The sequence below is a fragment of the Panthera tigris genome, chromosome X (assembly GCF_018350195.1).
Source record: "Panthera tigris isolate Pti1 chromosome X, P.tigris_Pti1_mat1.1, whole genome shotgun sequence".
Taxonomy (NCBI): Eukaryota; Metazoa; Chordata; class Mammalia; order Carnivora; family Felidae; genus Panthera; species Panthera tigris.
The window spans coordinates 40,427,024-40,445,276 of record NC_056677.1 but is presented as its reverse complement, the minus strand read 5'-3'; the positions used below and the strand labels follow the sequence as shown (position 1 = coordinate 40,445,276).

The 18,253-nt window shown below is 44.9% G+C and overlaps 1 protein-coding gene across 3 annotated transcripts in view; it reads left to right on the top strand.

Moving 5' to 3' along the window:
* Positions 1–18,253, top strand: part of SLC9A7 (solute carrier family 9 member A7) — a 132,735-nt gene that overhangs the window by 58,419 nt on the left and 56,063 nt on the right. For all 3 annotated transcript variants that reach the window (XM_042973843.1, XM_042973842.1, XM_042973844.1), the window contains exons 2-5: positions 4,975–5,174; positions 6,548–6,625; positions 10,709–10,785; positions 13,635–13,747. In XM_042973843.1, coding sequence (XP_042829777.1) covers positions 4,975–5,174; positions 6,548–6,625; positions 10,709–10,785; positions 13,635–13,747 — 468 coding nt within the window. The remainder of the gene's footprint in view (positions 1–4,974; positions 5,175–6,547; positions 6,626–10,708; positions 10,786–13,634; positions 13,748–18,253) is intronic.

Sequence of the window (18,253 nt, the reverse complement as noted above, 5' to 3'; positions counted from 1 at the left end):
TCCGGGGATTTGCTGACCTCCCATTATCTTCCGCTCAAACCTACCTGTGAATTTTATTTTAAAAGCATTCAAATATTTTTTAATGTTTATTTGTTTTTGAGGGAGAGACAGAGACAGAGAATGAGCAAGGGAGGGGCAGAGAGAGAGGGAGACCCAGAATCTGAAGCAGGCTCCAGGCTCCAGGCTCCAAGCCGTAATCAGCCTACATGTGGGTACCATATTGGACTCCTCTAGTTAAAAGTTCGGCCATCAAGTTCTTGGGGCGCCTGGGTGGCTCTGTCGGTTGAGCGTCCGACTTCAGCTCTGGTCATGATCTCACACTCGGTGAGTTCGAGCCCCGCGTCGGGCTCTGTGCTGACAGCTCAGAGCCTGGAGCCCGCTTCGGATTCTGTGTCTCCCTCTCTCTCTGCCCCTCCCCTGCTCATGCTCTGTCTCTCTCTGTCTCAAAAATAAATAAAAACATTAAAAAAAATTTTTTTAATTAAAAAATTTAAAAAAGTTCAGCCATCAAGCCATGTCTACCTCCCTGGGCCTAGTTTCCAATAAAAACCTGTTCCACATGGAGCTCCTGGATGGCTCAGTCAGGTGCGCGTCTCTTACTTTCTGCTCAGGTCATGATCTCGCGGTTTCATGGGTTCGAGCCCCGTGTCGGGCTGTGTGCTGGCAGCTCAGAGCCTGCTTGGGATTCTCTCTCTCCCTCTCTTTCTCCCTCTCCCCAACTCGTGCTGTCTCAGTCTCTCTCAAAATAAATGAATAGACTTAAAAAAAATTAAAAACCTCTTCCAAGAACTTCATGGGACAGTGTAACGGTTTCTCCGTGTCTGCTTTTGTTAAGCAGATCTCTAAGACCTAAAATCTTCTTCTTCTTCTTATTCCTGACTGTGACATCCCATATTTGGGGACACTACTTATAACGGATAGTGGCTTTGAATCACAAAAACGTGTTCCATCTGGGTCTTAATCAAACCTCAGAAATGTCAGCTGCTAAAGAAGAGGGGCATTGGATTGGAGGCCGAACTCTTGACCGACGGGCTTGATTTTCACTATTTTACTGTTTCATATACTGGTCGGGACAAGACAGAACTTGGGTCTTAAAGAGCTATGGGCTCACTTTACTTCTTTCATCAAAGTCATCCTCTGGCAGGGAAGTATTACTCCCAGGCTGGCCGTGTGGCGATTCACAGCTTTTCTGGTGTATCATCAAGACTTACCAGGTGGGGAGCAGCTAGAACTCTCATTCATTGCTCGGGGGGGGGGGGGGGGGAAGGGATTGTCACAAAATGGTATCTGGGTATCTGCCTTAGAGATATGAAAACCTATGTCCACAGAGACTTGTATGCAAATATCCACAGCAGCATTATTCATAATAGCAGAAAAGTGAAACAACCCAAATGCTTATCAACTGGTGAATGGATAAGCAAAATATGGTATATCCTTACAATGGAATACTACTCAGCAATCAAAACTAATGAAGTACTAAGACCTTCCTTACACACAGGTGAACCTTGAAAACATGACACTCCGTGAAAGAAGCCAGACACAAAAGGCTTCCTATTTTATGATTCCGTTTTTTTTTTTTAATTTTTTTTTAACGTTTATTTATTTTTGAGACAGAGAGAGACAGAGCATGAACAGGGGAGGGGCAGAGAGAGAGGGAGACACAGAATCTGAAACGGGCTCCAGGCTCTGAGCTGTCAGCACAGAGCCCGACGCAGGGCTCGAACTCACGGACCGCGAGATCATGACCTGAGCCGAAGTCGGACGCTTAACTGGACGCTTAACCGACTGAGCCACCCAGGCGCCCCTATGATTCCATTTATATGGAACGTCCAGAACAGGCCAATCTAGAGAGATAGGAAAGTAGGTCAGTAATTGCCTGAGGCGGAGAGCAGGAAATAGAGAGTGATTACAAATGGAAACGTTTCAAGATTGTATTCGCTTTCTTCGCACACCGTGTAACTGGGTGTGGAATGAAGTGCTTTCTCTTCTCAGCATGTTAGATGAAGCTTTCAAGCTGAGAACAACTCTGAGGGTGCCGCAAACAAGCCCACAGTGGTAGCCAGACAGAACTGGCAATCATCTACTCCCAGTGGCTCATAGGATGGAAGTGAAATCTCATTAGAGGAGAACAGTGTATCCATGCACCTGTTCGCCAGCTCCTTAACAAAGGCTTTTATTAATAGAGACATCTAAATATCACAGCAGGTGGATGGCTGTCTCGAATTACAGCTGAGTGTTGACTTGCTCAACTCTCTTCCCAACAACTTCAATCACAAAAGCAGGAACTGGCACCAGACTAATGGAGGCCAACTTCTTTAATGGCCTCATGGCGTTTTTGAACCACACTCTGTCCATAATTAAATCAGTTTTTGGATGGGCATATATATAAACTGTAGAGAGCGGTTATTTTGCTGTTTTGTTGTTGTTGTTGTTGTTATGTCTTTCTTTTAAAAATTAGAAAAGTTGGCAGTTGTGAAGGAAGTTGGTATTTTTTCTTTACAAAGTTTTTTAAATGTTTTATTTTTGAGAGAGAGAGAGAGAGAGAGAACAGGAGAGGGGCAGAGAGAGAGGGAGACACAGAATCTGAAGCAGGCTCCAGGCTCCAAGCTGTCCGCACAGAGTGGGGCTCGAGCTCGTGAAGCATGAGATCATGAGCTATAAAGTCAGACACTTGACTGACTGAGCCATCCAGGTGCCTCTCGCCATCTTGTTTTAAGCTTATTAAATGTCAAAGGAATTTCATCCATGTTTGCTTTCTTTAAAAGTTTAAAACGAAATTCTTCCCTGATATTAGTCCTATGCCTGTGAAGTCAGGGATTCTTTCTTCACCAGCTGACATGTTTTTAAAGATTTTTAAAAATCTTTTTCTTTCTTTCTTTCTTTCTTTCTTTCTTTCTTTTTCTTTCTTTCTTTCTTTCTTTCTTTCTTTCTTTCTTTCTTATATGAAATTCATTGTCAAATTGGTTTCCATACAACACCCAGTGCTCATCCCAACAGGTGCCCTCCTCAATACCCATCACCCACCCTCCCCCCCCACCCCCCATCAACCCTCAGTTCTCAATTTTTAAGAGTCTGTTATGTTTTGGCTCCCTCCATCTCTAACCTCTTTTTGTTTATAGCAGCACTTTCAACAGTAGCCAAATTATGGGAAGAGCCTAAATGTCCATCAACTGATGAATGGATAAAGACATTGTGGTTTATATACACAATGGAGTACTACGTGGCAATGAGAAAGAATGAAATATGGCCCTGTGTAGCAACATGGATGGAACTGGAGAGTGTGATGCTAAGTGAAATAAGCCATACAGAGAAAGACAGATACCATATGGTTTCACTCTTATGTGGATCCTGAGAAACTTAACAGAAGGCCATGGGGAGGGGAAGGAAAAAAATAATAAATGTTTATTTATTTTTGAGCGAGAGAGAGACAGAGCGTGAGCAGGGGAGGGGCAGAGAGAGAGGGAGAGACAGAATCCAAAGCAGGCTCCAGGTTCTGAGCTGTCAGCACAGAGCCCGACGCGGGGCTCGAACCCACAAACTGCGAGATCATGACCTGAGCCGAAGTCAGACGCTTAACCGACTGAGCCACCCGGGTGCCCCAATAATAATAATAATTAATAATGCAGTACAGAGTTTGGCTAAAGGACCTGTGTTTTTCTAGATTTCATATATTATTCTTCAGCAATGTCTTGTGGGTTCTCCTATGTCTTGGTGATAAGAGACGTTATAGAACATTATGCACAGAATACAGTAAACATTGTTCTCACAGAACTTTCTCCATTAATGGCAAAATGAGATGGCAGAGCATTTTACCATTCTGTCTTTTAACACTGCTAGCAAAGAATGGAATACGGAGAGAGATCTGAAGGTTTCCTCCTAAAAGAGAATCATAGAAAGTGTCTCGTGGTGATTTATGTTTTCTTCACATGTCACATGTCCAGGACCAGGGGGACAACATTCCTTCACTGTGGAATTAGATGCTTATACACGATTTTGCTGGGGTTTGTTTTTTTGTTTTTTCCTAATGGGAAACCCCTCCTAAGAATGGTATGAGACTTAAAGACTTGCAGCTAGGGGGCGCCTGGGCGGCTCAGTCGGTTAAGTGTCTGACTTCGGCTCAGGTCATGATCTCACGGTTCGTGAGTTCGAGCCCCTCATCCGGCTCTGTGCTGACAGCTCGGAGCCTAGAGCCTGCTTCGGGTTCTGGGTCTCCCTCTCTCTCTGCCCCTCCTCTGCTCGCGCTCTGTCTCTCTCTCTCAAAAATAAATACACATTAAAAAAAATAAGACTTGCAGCTAATTATCTGAGCTGTATTAGAGCCACAGGTCTAAGAAGCCAGCTCTACACCCTTTGAGTCATGATTGCAAGCATTTGCACTGTGCTGTGCAGCTCCCCAAGGGACGTAATGACTTCCTCCACCCAGTACTTGAAACGACCTAAACCAAAGCATTTCTTTTCTTTCGTTCTTTTTTTTATACCCCCCTCCCCCTCCCTCTGGTGTGTGGCAAAGCAATGTTACATTGGGAGGAGCTAGAAATTCCTGCAGCCCAGTCCGTGCTGGCAGACGGCAGCAGGACTGGCCTGAAGGCTGCTGGACCAGATCAAAGCTCAGACGCTGTGCTTTGTGCTGTCCTTGGCAGAAAAACACTGTGCTCCTTATCATTGCATGTTCCTCCGCCAAAAGCCCGAGGAGTGAGATGTGATCACTCGTGAAAATTACTCGGCGCCGTAATAACCAGGGAAGGTACTGTCCTACTTCGTCCTCCTGGTGGCCGAGGGACTTGTAGGAGAGGATGTTAACCCTTCGGAAGGACTATGCCGCCGCTCTTAAATACACACCTCGTCCCTGGGCTCCGAGATGACTCCTGGGCTTCTTCATTGTTGCCGGTCGACCGTGTCGCTCTTTCCCTGCTCTCTGTTTGTCTTTCCCCAGGCCTGATGTGGTTTTTTGTTTTTTCTCCCACTCTGTTGCAGGGCTCATCGTGGGCGTGATCCTGAGGTATGGCACCCCTGCCACCGGTGGTCATGACAAGTCAGTGAGCTGTACTCAGGAAGACAGGGCCTTCAGCACCTTATTAGTGAACGTCAGTGGGAAGTTCTTCGAATACACCCTGAAAGGAGAAATCAGCCCTGGCAAGATCAACAGCGTAGAGCAGAATGACATATTGAGGAAGGTGAGCTGGGGACACTCAGCCACTGCGGCCCTGCCAGGGGTGTTTGACTTTCCGATTCCATGTCGACCTTGGCGAGAGAAATCCTTTCAGACTCCTGGAGCATTGGTAACATTCCTGGCTCTCAGTTTGGCTTAGGAAGCTTGTTTTGTTTTTTTTTTAATGATTATTTTATTTTGGAGAGAGAAAGAGACAGAGTGAGAGCGGGGGAGGGGCAGAGAGAGAGGGAGACACAGAATCCGAAGGAGGCTCCAGGCTCCCGAGCTGTCAGCACACAGCCCGACGCGGGGCTCAAACCCACGGACCGCGAGATCATGACCCGAGCCGAAGTCGGATGCTTCACCATCTGAGCCACCCAGGTGCCCAGAAGCATTGCAGTTTTAATTAGGCTGCTTAACATTTCCAGTTTCTAAAGAGACATGCTAACTTGGCTTTTAATAATTAAAGTGAAGCTTTAAGATTAATTTCAGTAAGAGCCCGTCCATCTGCCAATATGAACAAATTCTTGAAGTTGGGGAGGTTTATAGACTGCTTCATTCTTCTCTAGACGTGATAAGATTTTGCTCTTTTATAATAGTTTCAGGGTGATTTCCCCGTATCAAGCCTAGAAGGTAATTTCAGTCGCCCTAGAGCTGTTGAATTTTTATGTTGATGTTCAGAAAGCCTCTAGTGTCATTGTAGACTTTGATCCAGGCAACATCAAGTCTCACAAAAGGCTGATCCTCAAAAGAGACTTAAATTCAGTAGAATCATGTCTATAAATGAATCTGTGGGAGGATCCAGAAAATTAATAAAGAACCATCACAGCATCTTCTATTGCAGTGGAACCTTGAATAAAGGTTTGATAAAAATCAAGCTTTTTATTTCTTGTTTAAAAACATTGGCCAAAAAAACCCCCAAACCATTGGCCCGAAGCTTTCTGGGAAATCTCAGATCGCACTGAACTATTTTTTTTTTAATTTTTTAAATGATTATTTATTTTTGAGGGAGAGAGAGACAGAGCACGAGTGGCGGAGGGGCAGAGAGAGAGAAGGAGACACAGAATCTAAAGCGGGCTCCAGGGTCTGAGCCATCAGCACAGAGCCCGACGCGGGGGCTCGAACCCACGAACTGTGTGATCATGAACTGAGCCAAAGTCCGACGTTTAACCGACTGAGCCACCCAGGTGCCCCAAACTGTTGTTTCTTAATATGTATTAAAGAACACACCAAGAGCAGGAGTGGCTTCTCTGTTGTGATGAGTCCATGATTTTTCACATCTGTCTTATTTGCTTTAAACATTGAAACTTTAGTCAGTGGCTTAAAATATTAAGCAAATATTATAGCACCAACTGGTACTAAACTGGAAATTGACTTTTTTTCTTTTTAAACTTTCAGGTAACGTTTGATCCAGAGGTCTTTTTCAACATTCTCCTGCCTCCGATTATTTTCCATGCCGGCTACAGTTTAAAGAAGGTAAGAGATTTTTGCCAGTATTTCTTAAAGCATGGGAGTCTCTGCGTTCATGTACCTACACAATTTTCTAGTTTTTCCCTTCTCCCAGATTGCTTATCACTGTGTTCTGCACCCACTCAGAGACTATATTTGTCTCATCATCAGTGATTGGTTTCTCTTTTAAAATCTGGAGTGCTCCCACATTGCCGGTAGGAATATAAAATGGTGTAGCCTCTCAGGAAAACAGTTTCAGTTTCCTATAAAACCAAAGTTGCAATCACCATACGACCCAGCCATTTTATTCCCGAGGGTTTATCCCAGAGAGATGAAAACTTACGTTCACACAAAAACCTGTGCACAATTCTCCGTAGCAATCTTATTTGTAACAACCCCGAACTGGAAACAACCAAAATATCTTGCAATACGTGAACGGTTAACCAAACACCCATACCATGGAATACTATTCGGCAATAAAATAGAACAAGCTATTGATACACGCAATAATTTGGATGGATCTCACAGGCATTATGGTGAGTGGGAAAAAAAATCCAACCTCAAAAGATCACGGACTGTATGATTTCATGTAATAGCATTCTGGAAATGACAAAAGTATAGGGACGAGGAAGAAATTAGTGGCTGCCTCGGGCTAGGCATGGTAGAGGTAGGGAGTGTGACTATAAAAGGACAGCCTGAAAGAGATCTTTGTGGTGATGGAAAAGTTCTGTGTCCTGATACAGCAATGGATATGCAAGTCTACGCGTGATAAAATGACATAGAACTATTTTGTTAACGTTTATTTGTTTTTGAGAGAGAGACAGAGACAGAGCCTGAGCAGGGGAGGGGCAGAGAGAGAGAGGGAGACACAGAATCCGAAGCAGGCTCCAGGCTCTGAGCGGTCAGCACAGAGCCAGACGCGGGGCTCGAACCCACGAACCACGAGATCATGAGCTGAGCCAAAATCGGATGCTTAACTGACTGAGCCACCCAGGCGCCCCCAGTTTCCTGGTTTTGATATTGTACTACAGTTACATAAGGTATGGCACCTGGATGGCTCAGTGAGTTAAGCAGTTAAGCGCCCAATTTGTGATTTTGGCTCAGGTCGTGATCTCATGGTTCCTGAGTTCGAGCCCCATGGCAGATTGTGTCTGTTCCTCTCTCTTTGTCCCTCCCCCACTTGCACACTCTGTCTGTGTCTGTCTGTCTCTCTCAATAAATAAATAAATACATAAATAAATAAATAAATAAATGGAACCAAATCACTGATTGTGAGAGCTGCTCTAATGGCTGAAAAAGACTTTGGGTTCTGCAGAGCCTTCCCTGTATCAGACTTATTTCCTCAGAAGGAGAACAAACAGCAGGCTTTGCCAGTTACCAATTTAAGTTGTTTTTATTTTTTTAATTTTATTTTTTTTTTCAAACATCTTTTAAACGTTTATTTTTGAGAGACAGCGAGACAGAGCACGAGCGGGAGAGGGGCAGAGGGAGACACAGAACCTGAGGCAGGCTCCAGGCTCCGAGCTGGCAGCACAGAGCCCGACGCGGGGGCTCGAACTCACGAACTGTGAGATCACGACCTGAGCCGAAAGCAACAGTCAACCAACTGAGCCTAAGTTTTTAAGATGGCAGTCTTTCAGGCTGTCCACTGTTCATTCAGCCACTTTCCTTTTTAGATAGTCCTTATAAAGGTACTGAAAGAGCTGGTTTTTGTCTGGTTTTGCCACCTGTGATTAAAACCTGTTATCAATTAAATGTGTAATAACTCACCAGTTAACGGCAGCTACGGAGACAGATATTCAGACCCTTTGACCTATGCACATATAGTTGTCAGGGGGACATGGGCCTTTTTTTTTTTCCCCCTAACCTGAACAAACGATCATTGGAATTAGCTTTGATTCGGTCCCGGCCATGGGGAGCCACACATGACTGGCCAAATGAGAACAGGGTGAAAGACAGAGGATTCCACCAGAATCCGGTCCTAGGGCCAGGAGGTGCTGTGCTTTCTTCCCTATGGGGATGTGGTTCTGGAGCCCTTTGACGTCTTGCATCTACACTGTATGTGAAAGCACTTTGGAAGCTGTGAGGCACATAATTAAGTACTGGGTGTAATGAGACACAAATAAGTGGCCTGGCATACCTTTCTTTTCAAGGTATGCCAATTCATATCAGCAAATACGAACAGAGACGGGTAGTTGTGTGTGTGTGTGTGTGTGTGTGTGTGTGTGTGTGTGTGTGTGTGAGATTTTAGGATATGTCATGGGGGTGTTTGGGGTGGCAGATTTATATTCCTAATGTTTTGTTTGGGCAAATAATCACGGATATGAATTTACTTAACATATTCAAAGTAACCCTAGGGATGGTTACCCAGAAGAAAGCAAAAAAAAAAAAAAAAAAAAAAAAGACTGGAGACAGTGACTGATTTAAAAGGCAGACATAATGTGTGCATAATATATACAGGCAGCACCCCCATTTGGTGACTGCTGGTGTGGCAAGCCCTTGGAGGATTCTCTTCTGAGCAGGTGGCTTAGGGGCCCTAGTCCTTCCTTGACACCTTCTTCACAGCTTCAGAGAGGGCCAAGCACTGGGCACTTCGTGGTGGCTGCTTTGATCATGCTGAGTTCTTCCCAAGCCCTGTCTTTCCCTGATGTCACTCAGCTGGTACACTGGGACTCTCCTGCCTTTTAAAATTCTTAGATGAGAAATTGTGGTTTATATACACAATGGAATACTACGTGGCAACGAGAAAGAATGAAATATGGCCCTTTGTAGCAACGTGGATGGAACTGGAGAGTGTGATGCTAAGTGAAATAAGCCATACAGAGAAAGACAGATACCATATGGTTTCACTCTTATGTGGATCCTGAGAAACGTAACAGAAACCCATGGGGGAGGGGAAGGAAAAAAAAAAAGAGGTTAGAGTGGGAGAGAGCCAAAGCATAAGAGACTGTTAAAAACTGAGAACAAACTGAGGGTTGATGGGGGGTGGGAGGGAGGGCAGGGTGGGTGATGGGTATTGAGGAGGGCACCTTTTGGGATGAGCACTGGGTGTTGTATGGAAACCAATTTGACAGTAAATTTCATAGATTAAAAAATAAATAAAAATAAATAAATAAAATATTCATGAAAAAAAAAATAAAATTCTTAGATGAAGTCTTCCTGGCCCCTATTGAATTAGGATGTTTGGGGGTTTATGGTTCGTCTGGTTTTGTTAAATAGTTCTCATTGTCCGATGAGAGCAGCTTATGCCTTGACGAGTAAGAACCATGGCTCAGGGTCCTAAGAACCCCAAGGACAGGGACTTTCCACATCAGAATGTCCCATGGGCATAATAACTTATAAGAACTAAAGCCGTGTGTGTGTGTGTGTGTGTGTGTGTGTGTGTGTGTGTGTGTGAAGGTAACCAGTGAATGTACAGAAGCATTGAAAGCATTGCAATTTTGCCATCTATTTCTGAATAATTGCTAGATCTTACATTGGTATAAGCATATAAACTTATACACATATATATAAACTTACAAATGGGCCCAGCTTAAACGGAACTACCTATTTTTCAGTTCTCCACTTCTGTTTTTATTGGCCCTCTTTCCCAGGCTGCAAAGATAAATACAGAAGAATATCAGGAGATATTTCCGATGCCATGAGGCGGATACTGAGGACACTGTTTTCTGATACTGAATTAAGCAGAAAGCTCCTTAGACATCACTTTCATACTTTATCACTTTGAAACTTATATCTGTAATGATCTAAGGTACACCACAACCAGAAGTTACCAGTAAATAGTTTGGGCTAAATCTATGAAAATGATTGGTCTACTTACACTCACTCACTCTCTCACATACACTTGCTCTCTCTCCGTGTACTTTAATATAATCAGGGGACTTTTGTCTGAAATTTACCAAGCCCTTGCTTATTTCCTCAGTGATTAGTGGGACAAGGGATATTTTAAAACCACAATGTTTATAGCTAAACGGCTTTATTCAGGAGTAATTTCACTTCTTGTTATAATGGAGGCAATAAGTAAAGTCTCACTTTCAAGAGACTTTTACTGTGTTTCTTATGCTCAGTATCAAAAATCACAATGTGATTCCTGCCTTTTGTTTTCTGTAGAGACACTTTTTCAGAAATCTCGGGTCTATTCTGGCTTATGCTTTCTTGGGGACTGCCGTTTCCTGCTTCATTATTGGGTAAGTTACTCTTTGTCATTAACCAAATTAACATTCCCAAAGAAATGAGATCCACATGGGTCCACAGAGTTGGTGTTTTCCCCAGCTGTACTGAAATATACTTGACACATTCCATCCTGGGAGCTTCAAGTGGACAGTGTGTTGATTTGATACATTTAGAAATTGCAGTCATTACCACCATAGTATTAGCCACCACCTTCAGCCTGTCACATCGTTACCATTTCTTTCTTGTGATGAGAACATTTGAGACCTACTCTCTTAGCAGAATTCAAGTATGCAATACAGTATTATTAGCTATAATCACCATGCTGTACCTTAGATCCCCAAACTTGTTAATCATCTAACCGGAAGTTTGTTCCCTTTGAGCAACATCTCCCTGTGTCCCCTGACCCCCACCCCAGCCCCTGAACACCAGCAGAGCCCAGGATTTTGATGTTTATGATGATGTTTTGATGTTTACGACATGTAGCTATTTAAATTAAGACTAGGCTTAATTAAAATGAAATAAAATTATACCTAGTCCCCCAATCTTGATTCCTGATAACATTCTCCGATAAAAAGAAGCAGGACACCTTGCAGAAATCGCAGATTCTAGGGCGAGGGTAGCAAATACACGAGATAAGAACAGGGCATAGCACAGTGCCAAAAAAGCAAGAAAGTGCCCAGAAAACAAACAGACACATGGAAGAACTTAGAGCATGTCAAAGAGACACAGAGCCAACCTGAAGGTTCCCCCAAGGCCAATGGCCAAAGAACAACAAAATAACATCGTACTGGTCCCAAACCATGAAGCAAACCTCTGAGTGTCTACTGATGTAGACACTACTGATTGGGCGAGGGACGCCTGAGTGGCTCAGTCGGTTGGGCGTCTGACTTCAGCTCAGGTCGTGATCTCGCGGCTTGTGGGTTCAAGCCCTGTGTCGGGCTCTGTGCTGACACCTCGGAGCCTGGACCCTGCTTCGGATTCTGTGTCTCCCTCTCTCTCTCTGCCCCTTCCCCTGCTCATGCTCTGTCTCTCTCAAGAATAAATAAACATTAAACATTTAACTAAAATAAAAAAATAAATAAATGATTGGGAGAATAAATAAATGGGGGAGAGGTGACGGATCTTCTGTGCAGAAGAGTTCCAAATAAGGTATGTCGATCCCCGCCCCCACCCCGCAGGTGAAGGAATGTACCTCCCCTCCTGCTCTGTTTGCAGGCTGTTCCGCAGTGATTTCCTTCCTTCCACAGAGTACAGGGAGGGGGGTTTGCAGGCAGTAGTGGTAAATCGCACTGATACTCTGCCCCCTTGATGTTTGTGATGACAGTGGCACTTTACCCCCTGCCCCCCGCCAAACACATTACCTCGGTGTAGTCATGAGAAAAAAGTCCAACGCGTCCCAGCTGAGGGACATTCTACAGAGCACCTGACCAGTGCTCCTCAAAACTGCCAAGGTCATCAAAAACCACACGAGGTCTGAGAGATTGTCACAGCCAGGAGGAGACTAAAGAGACGTGAGGGCTCAGTGTCGTGTGGTATCCTGGCTGGGATCCTGGAACAGAAAAGGGACGTTAGGTAAAAGCTAAGAAAATCTGAAGAAAGTGTGGACCTTAATTTTTAAAAACTTAGCCGGAAAGCTGGAGATACAAGGCCAGGGCCTTCCATGTGGCCAGAATAGAAGGGGCTTGGGCTTTGTCCTTTTTGAGAGAGACGAGCCATGGAAGAGTGACAGCTTAGATGACTGGCATGGGTGGCCAGATGGGAAAAGGCTGCCAGAGAGAAGCCTAGCGCCCGAGTCTTAAGTCTGGGGGAGAAGGAAAGGGAGAGGCACGTGTTGTTCTCAGGAAATGTTTGAAAGGTAATTGACGAGCAACACAAGGCAAATCAAACGTGTATCTCAGAGTTACTGGGAATTAAAATTGAACAGTGTATCGTTCTGGGCGCCCGGGGTGCAAAGGAGAGGAGCCATGACATGGCCCTTACCAGCAAGAGTATCATGATGAGAGCGTTAGCTGTAGCGTACAATGAGTCTATTCTGTGGTTATTTTTACTCCCCTAACCACTGCAGCTGCCATCACCACACACACACACACACACACACACACACACACACACACACCCTTAGTAACATGTACTAGGCCTTTGAACACTCCTCACTCCTCCCATTTTGTGAGCTCTCCTGTAGGAAGTGTGCTGTAGCCAAGTCGAAATGTTTAACTTGGTGGCCTGTCTCAGGCCATGGCGCATCCTGCACAGTACAAGAAGAGCCGTGGCTGGCCTGCCCAAGCCATGCAGAGAAGGAGAAGCCGCATGTGTCGATGGGTGCACTGGTATTTTACTACCACATTTAGAGAATTTGGAAACCCGTCCCAGCCGAGAAGGTGGAACACTTAGACCTTTGTGGCCCACCCGGTTTTTCTCTCTCTCCAGCTTCGCCCCGTGCACTCATTTCCACAGCGTTACACACACTGTCTTAGAACCCTGTGAGTTTCGTGGCAATCTGTCACCCACGATGCAGCGTTCTTCCTCTTCCTTTCTTCTCCATTACCCAGCTGCTTAAGATGCCTTAAAGTCGTTGCTAACCGAGGCCCGCGCTTTATAGCTGTGAGTAAGCACAACTTTGAGAAATCGAGTAGGCATTCACGTGTGTCAGCGCCACGACGTTAACTGCAAACCATTTGTTGGTGCCAAAGCCTTATTTGCACGTGTTCCTGGTGAGAGTGTCCAACCACAACAGCTGCCCGATGTTTTCACAGATCACTCTCGAACTACGGTATTCCGGTGCTGCTCGGTTCGCGTGTCGGCTAGGCTACTCAGGCGGGGTCTCGTTTCCTCTTCTGACGCAGTTTACCTTCCCTTCTTACAGGAATCTCATGTACGGTGTAGTGAAGCTCATGAAAGTCGTGGGGCAGCTCTCGGATAAGTTTTACTACACAGACTGTCTCTTTTTCGGAGCCATCATCTCTGCCACTGACCCAGGTATTTTGCACATATTGGCTTCGTCATCCTGATATTCCAGTAGTTACATCTTAAAACGTACAGAGCGATCATTAACTCTGGTTGCGGTACAGAGACTAAATAGAAGTAGCACCGAATGGTGGAGGGAGAGACCGGAAGTGGTCTAACAGAGATAGATGGCTTTTGTAAGAAGGGTGTGCGTTTCCCTTTTATTTCTTTTTTTTAATTTTTTAAAGTTTATTTGTTACGAGGTTGGGTATGTGGGAGTAGGGGACGGGGCAGAGAGAGAGCATCCCAAGCAGGCTCCCGGCTGTCATTTTGCACCGCTGGAACTCTGTACCCGTTAAACAGTGACTCCCCCCGTTTGCACCTGCCTCCAGTCCCTGGTAACCGACCATTCTGCTTTCTGTCCCTGTGACTTCGACTACCGTAGATATGTTAGTGAAGTGGAATCATACAGCACTTGTCTTCTTGTGCCGGGCTTATTTCACTCAGCGTAACGTCTTCAAGGTTCATTTCTGTGGTCGCAGGTGTCAAAGCTGAATAATATTCCATTGTGCATATATACCACGTTTTGTTTATCCGTCCATCCGTAACGGGACACTTGGGTTGCTTCCACCTGTATTTCTTTCCCTTTTGTCTTTCATTTAAGAATGTCTAATTTGGTCATAATTTCCGCACCAAGACTGTCTTCTTCCTCCGTGCCATGCCTTTGGCCTCATTTAGGAAATACATCATTTCTTTTTTTTTTTCTTAATGTTTATTTATTTATTTTTGAGAGACAGAGAACGCACAAGCAGGGGAGGGCCAGAGAGAGAGGAGACACAGAATCCGAAGCAGGCTCCAGGCTCCGAGCTGTCAGCACAGAGCCCGACGCGGGGCTTGAACTCACGGACCGCGAGATCGTGACCTGAGCCAAAGTCGGACCCTCAACCGACTGAGCCACCCAGGCGCCCCGGAAATACATCATTTCATTTAAATAAGGCCTTTTCTTGGGGCGCCTGGGTGGCTCAGTCGGTTGAGGGTCCAACTCTTGATTTCGGCTCAGGGTCATGTCAGGCTCTGTGCTGAGTGTGGGTCCTGCTTAGCATTCTCTCTCTCTCTCTCTCTCTCTCTCTCTCTCTCTCTCTGCCCCTCTCCCCCACTGGCACTCTCTCTCTCTAAAATAAAATTAAAAATAAATAAGCCCTTTTTGTAGTGGAAATGTACTCTGGTACCACTGGAGTGAATGTAATGTTATTTGTAAACTCCTTTGCTCCGTGTTCCTGCAATGACTGCATACTGTGACCTGGTTCCTATTAATAAATCTCTTACCTTGTATTTTTCAAGCGTTAGTTGAGCCAGTTCTTAAAAGTGGAATTATTATATGCCCCCCTTCCTCCACAGCCCCAAAACGAACAGAAACCCTCTCCTCTCAACGGTGGAACCTACAATTAAATCAGTTCGCATAAAGTAGTCACAGCTATTCCTTCCTATAATGTCAACCACCGAGAGTACATCGTAGGCGAAGAATTTACAGAGAAAGACATGGTGGAGGCCCAAGAGTGGCGGTGGAAAGGCCCGCTAACCTTCTGGACAGCGATGATTTTAAAGATACTAAGATTCTCCCCACCACACAACTGCACCACCTCTCGGGGGAGTCCCCTAGGTCAGTGCGATGGTGGAAATGTTCTATGTTCTGTGCCCAGTCCAGTATGGTAGCCAGTAGCCACGTGTGGCTATTGAGCACTTAAAATATGGGGTAATGCAACCGGAGAACCGATTTTAAAATTTTATTTCATGTTAAGCAACTTAAATAGCTACCTGTGCCCAGTGGCTACCATATTGGATGGCACGGCCCTAGACAGTTGTATGGGTCTGAAAAACATCACTGTTCCAAAAACCATTGACCTCTCTTAGCCCCATAACTTATTAAAAGCACTAAGCAAATTGATATCGAAGGCTTGGCTGGTTGAAGCACCCTGGTTTTTGAGAAAGAGCACGGGGTGTGGAGTTACAGGGGTAAGTTTGAGCTCCAGCCCTGCCAGTCACTGACCGGGGTGGCCTGGGCATACTTTCTCTGCTCCATGTCAGTTGCTGCATTCATGAACTAGGAGTAATGATATCTATTTCCCAGGGCTGTTGCGAATAGTAAATGAACTAACAGGTATAAAGCACTGACCATAGCATCTGCTAATCACGTTGGTCTCTATCCACATCTGGCTCAGGCAGAAATTTCTTTCTTTTCCCCATTGTTTAAAAAAATGGTCTCTCCCTTTGGTTTCGCTATCCCAGTTCTGTTTTGTTTTGTTTTGTTTTGTTTTGTTTTGTTTTTAAGCTTACTTCTTTTTGTAGCCATCTCTACACCCAACATGGGACTCGAACTCATGACCCTGAGATCAAAAGTTGCGTGCTCTACCGACCAAGCCAGCCAGGCACCCCCCTCTATGTTTTGTTTTATTTTATTTTATTTTATTTTATTTTATTTTATTTTATTTTATTTTATTTTATTTTATTTTATTTATTGATTGATTTTTTTAAATGTTTATTTATTTTTGAGACAGAGAGAGGCAGAGCATGAACAGGGGAGGGTCAGAGAGAGAGGGAGACACAGAATCTGAAACAGGCTCCAGGCTCTGAGCTGTCAGCCCAGAGCCTGCTGCAGGGCTCGAACCCATGGACCGCGAGATCATGACCTGAGCCGAAGTCGGCCGCTTAACCGACGGAGCCACCCAGGCGCCCCTATGTTTTTTTTTTTTTAAATAAACAATAGGTTATCACTGATTCAGGCATGTTTCTAAGGAGCACTCCAAAAAGTAGCTCTGTTATTTTTCATACTACAATGTCTGTGATTGTCTCCCAATGTGTGTCTATTGAGAAATCGAATCTGCGGAAGTCTAAGAAAGGTGGTTAGTCTCTCTGAAAGTGTATTACTACCTATACTCATCTGTAACTTTATCACTAACTTCTCACACTAGTATCACCAATAAGCAAGAAGGAGGTTAGTATAATACAAAGATCACGGGTATCGTTTTCCGACCTATTAGTGTTATTTCCTTTAATTGGATGGGAAGGCTTTTTTTTTTTTCCAGATTCTCTTCCTAATTGTTTACCTCACTTTAATGTATCTAAGTCGTGGTAGACAATAATGGAAGGCATTATCATGATACACTGTTGCTATGTGGCCTATGAAGATTGGCCTAGTAAGGGTTTTATATCAGTGGAAGTTCTAGAAAATTGGAAGTTTAAACGTACTAAGCATTAGGACATTAACTTTTTTTTAAAATTTTTTTTAAAGTTTATTTATTTTTGAGACAGAGAGAGACAGAGCATGAACGGGGGAGGGGCAGAGAGAGAGGGAGACACAGAATCTGGAACAGGCTCCGGGCTCTGAGCTGTCAGCACAGAGCCCGACGCGAGGCTCGAACTCACGGACCGCGAGATCATGACCTGAGCCGAAGTCGGACACTTAACCGACTGAGCCACTCAGGCACCCCTGCATCCTTGTTTTCTATTTCATCACTTTAACTTTAACATTAACTTTAACTGCTTTTTAATGGAAATCTTTCTGAAATGTCGACACAGGTTTCCAAATCGGTGATCGGTGATCGGTGGCGCCAGTAATTTTCTAGTCGCATCACCCGGGCTGCTCAGTCAGTCTCTTGCTTGTCTTTTGAGGCTCAGGTCCCATCTGCCACCTGCCTACACGCACTCCCCTACCTCCTCCAGTGACTCGCGCCCACGGCTCTTGAGTCAAGCCTATTTTGTACTTAACGCTACTCACCACTGTGTACTGAGTGTTCGCAAGTGCTAAGTGCCCTTTAGTACACACGTGAAGTGTTCAGGCCAAGTTAGTCGAAGGAACAAATCCCGGTTCTCGATTTTCCCTTCTTCCTCTGTCTGCTCTTTTATTTTACCCCCGCTACTTTTTAGATACCCGTACCAGAGGCCTTCGGTCAACTACTCGTCATTCCTTAGTCCGCGCCCGGTTAGAAACAGCTGTTGTGATCCTGCTGTCCCTGATTTCGGGGGTCCCACTGTACAGGGGAGCAGTCTGTTTACTCCCCGCCTTGAGAGGCCACTCACCCAGTATGTCACCCCCGCCCCGTCATCTTCTGGTGGTCCATACCCACAGTGCTCCTTCCTCTTGGCCGTGCACAGGCTTGCTCAGAAGGGGCACTGCGGGGTTCGTGCCTTGTTTTATAAAGTGATGGGCGGGGAGGATGAGAGACTGAAAACCAGAGCAGCCACATTCAGAGCAGGGCTGTGTAAATGTTCGTTGTGATTAGTATTAATTATGCAAGCTAGCCTTTATGGTTATGGGTGAGTTAACTGTTGTTGTTTTTTTTTTTTTTACTTCCAGTAACTAGTATTTTAGGAAAATAGTGTTTAAAGTCAAAAGGGGGGCGCCTGGGTGGCTCAGGTGGTTAAGCATCTGACTTCAGCTCAGGTCATGATCTCCTAGTTCGTGGGTTTGAGCCCCACATCAGGCTCCACGCTGGTGGTACGGAGCCTGCTTGGGATTCTCTCTCTCTCCCTCTTTCTCTC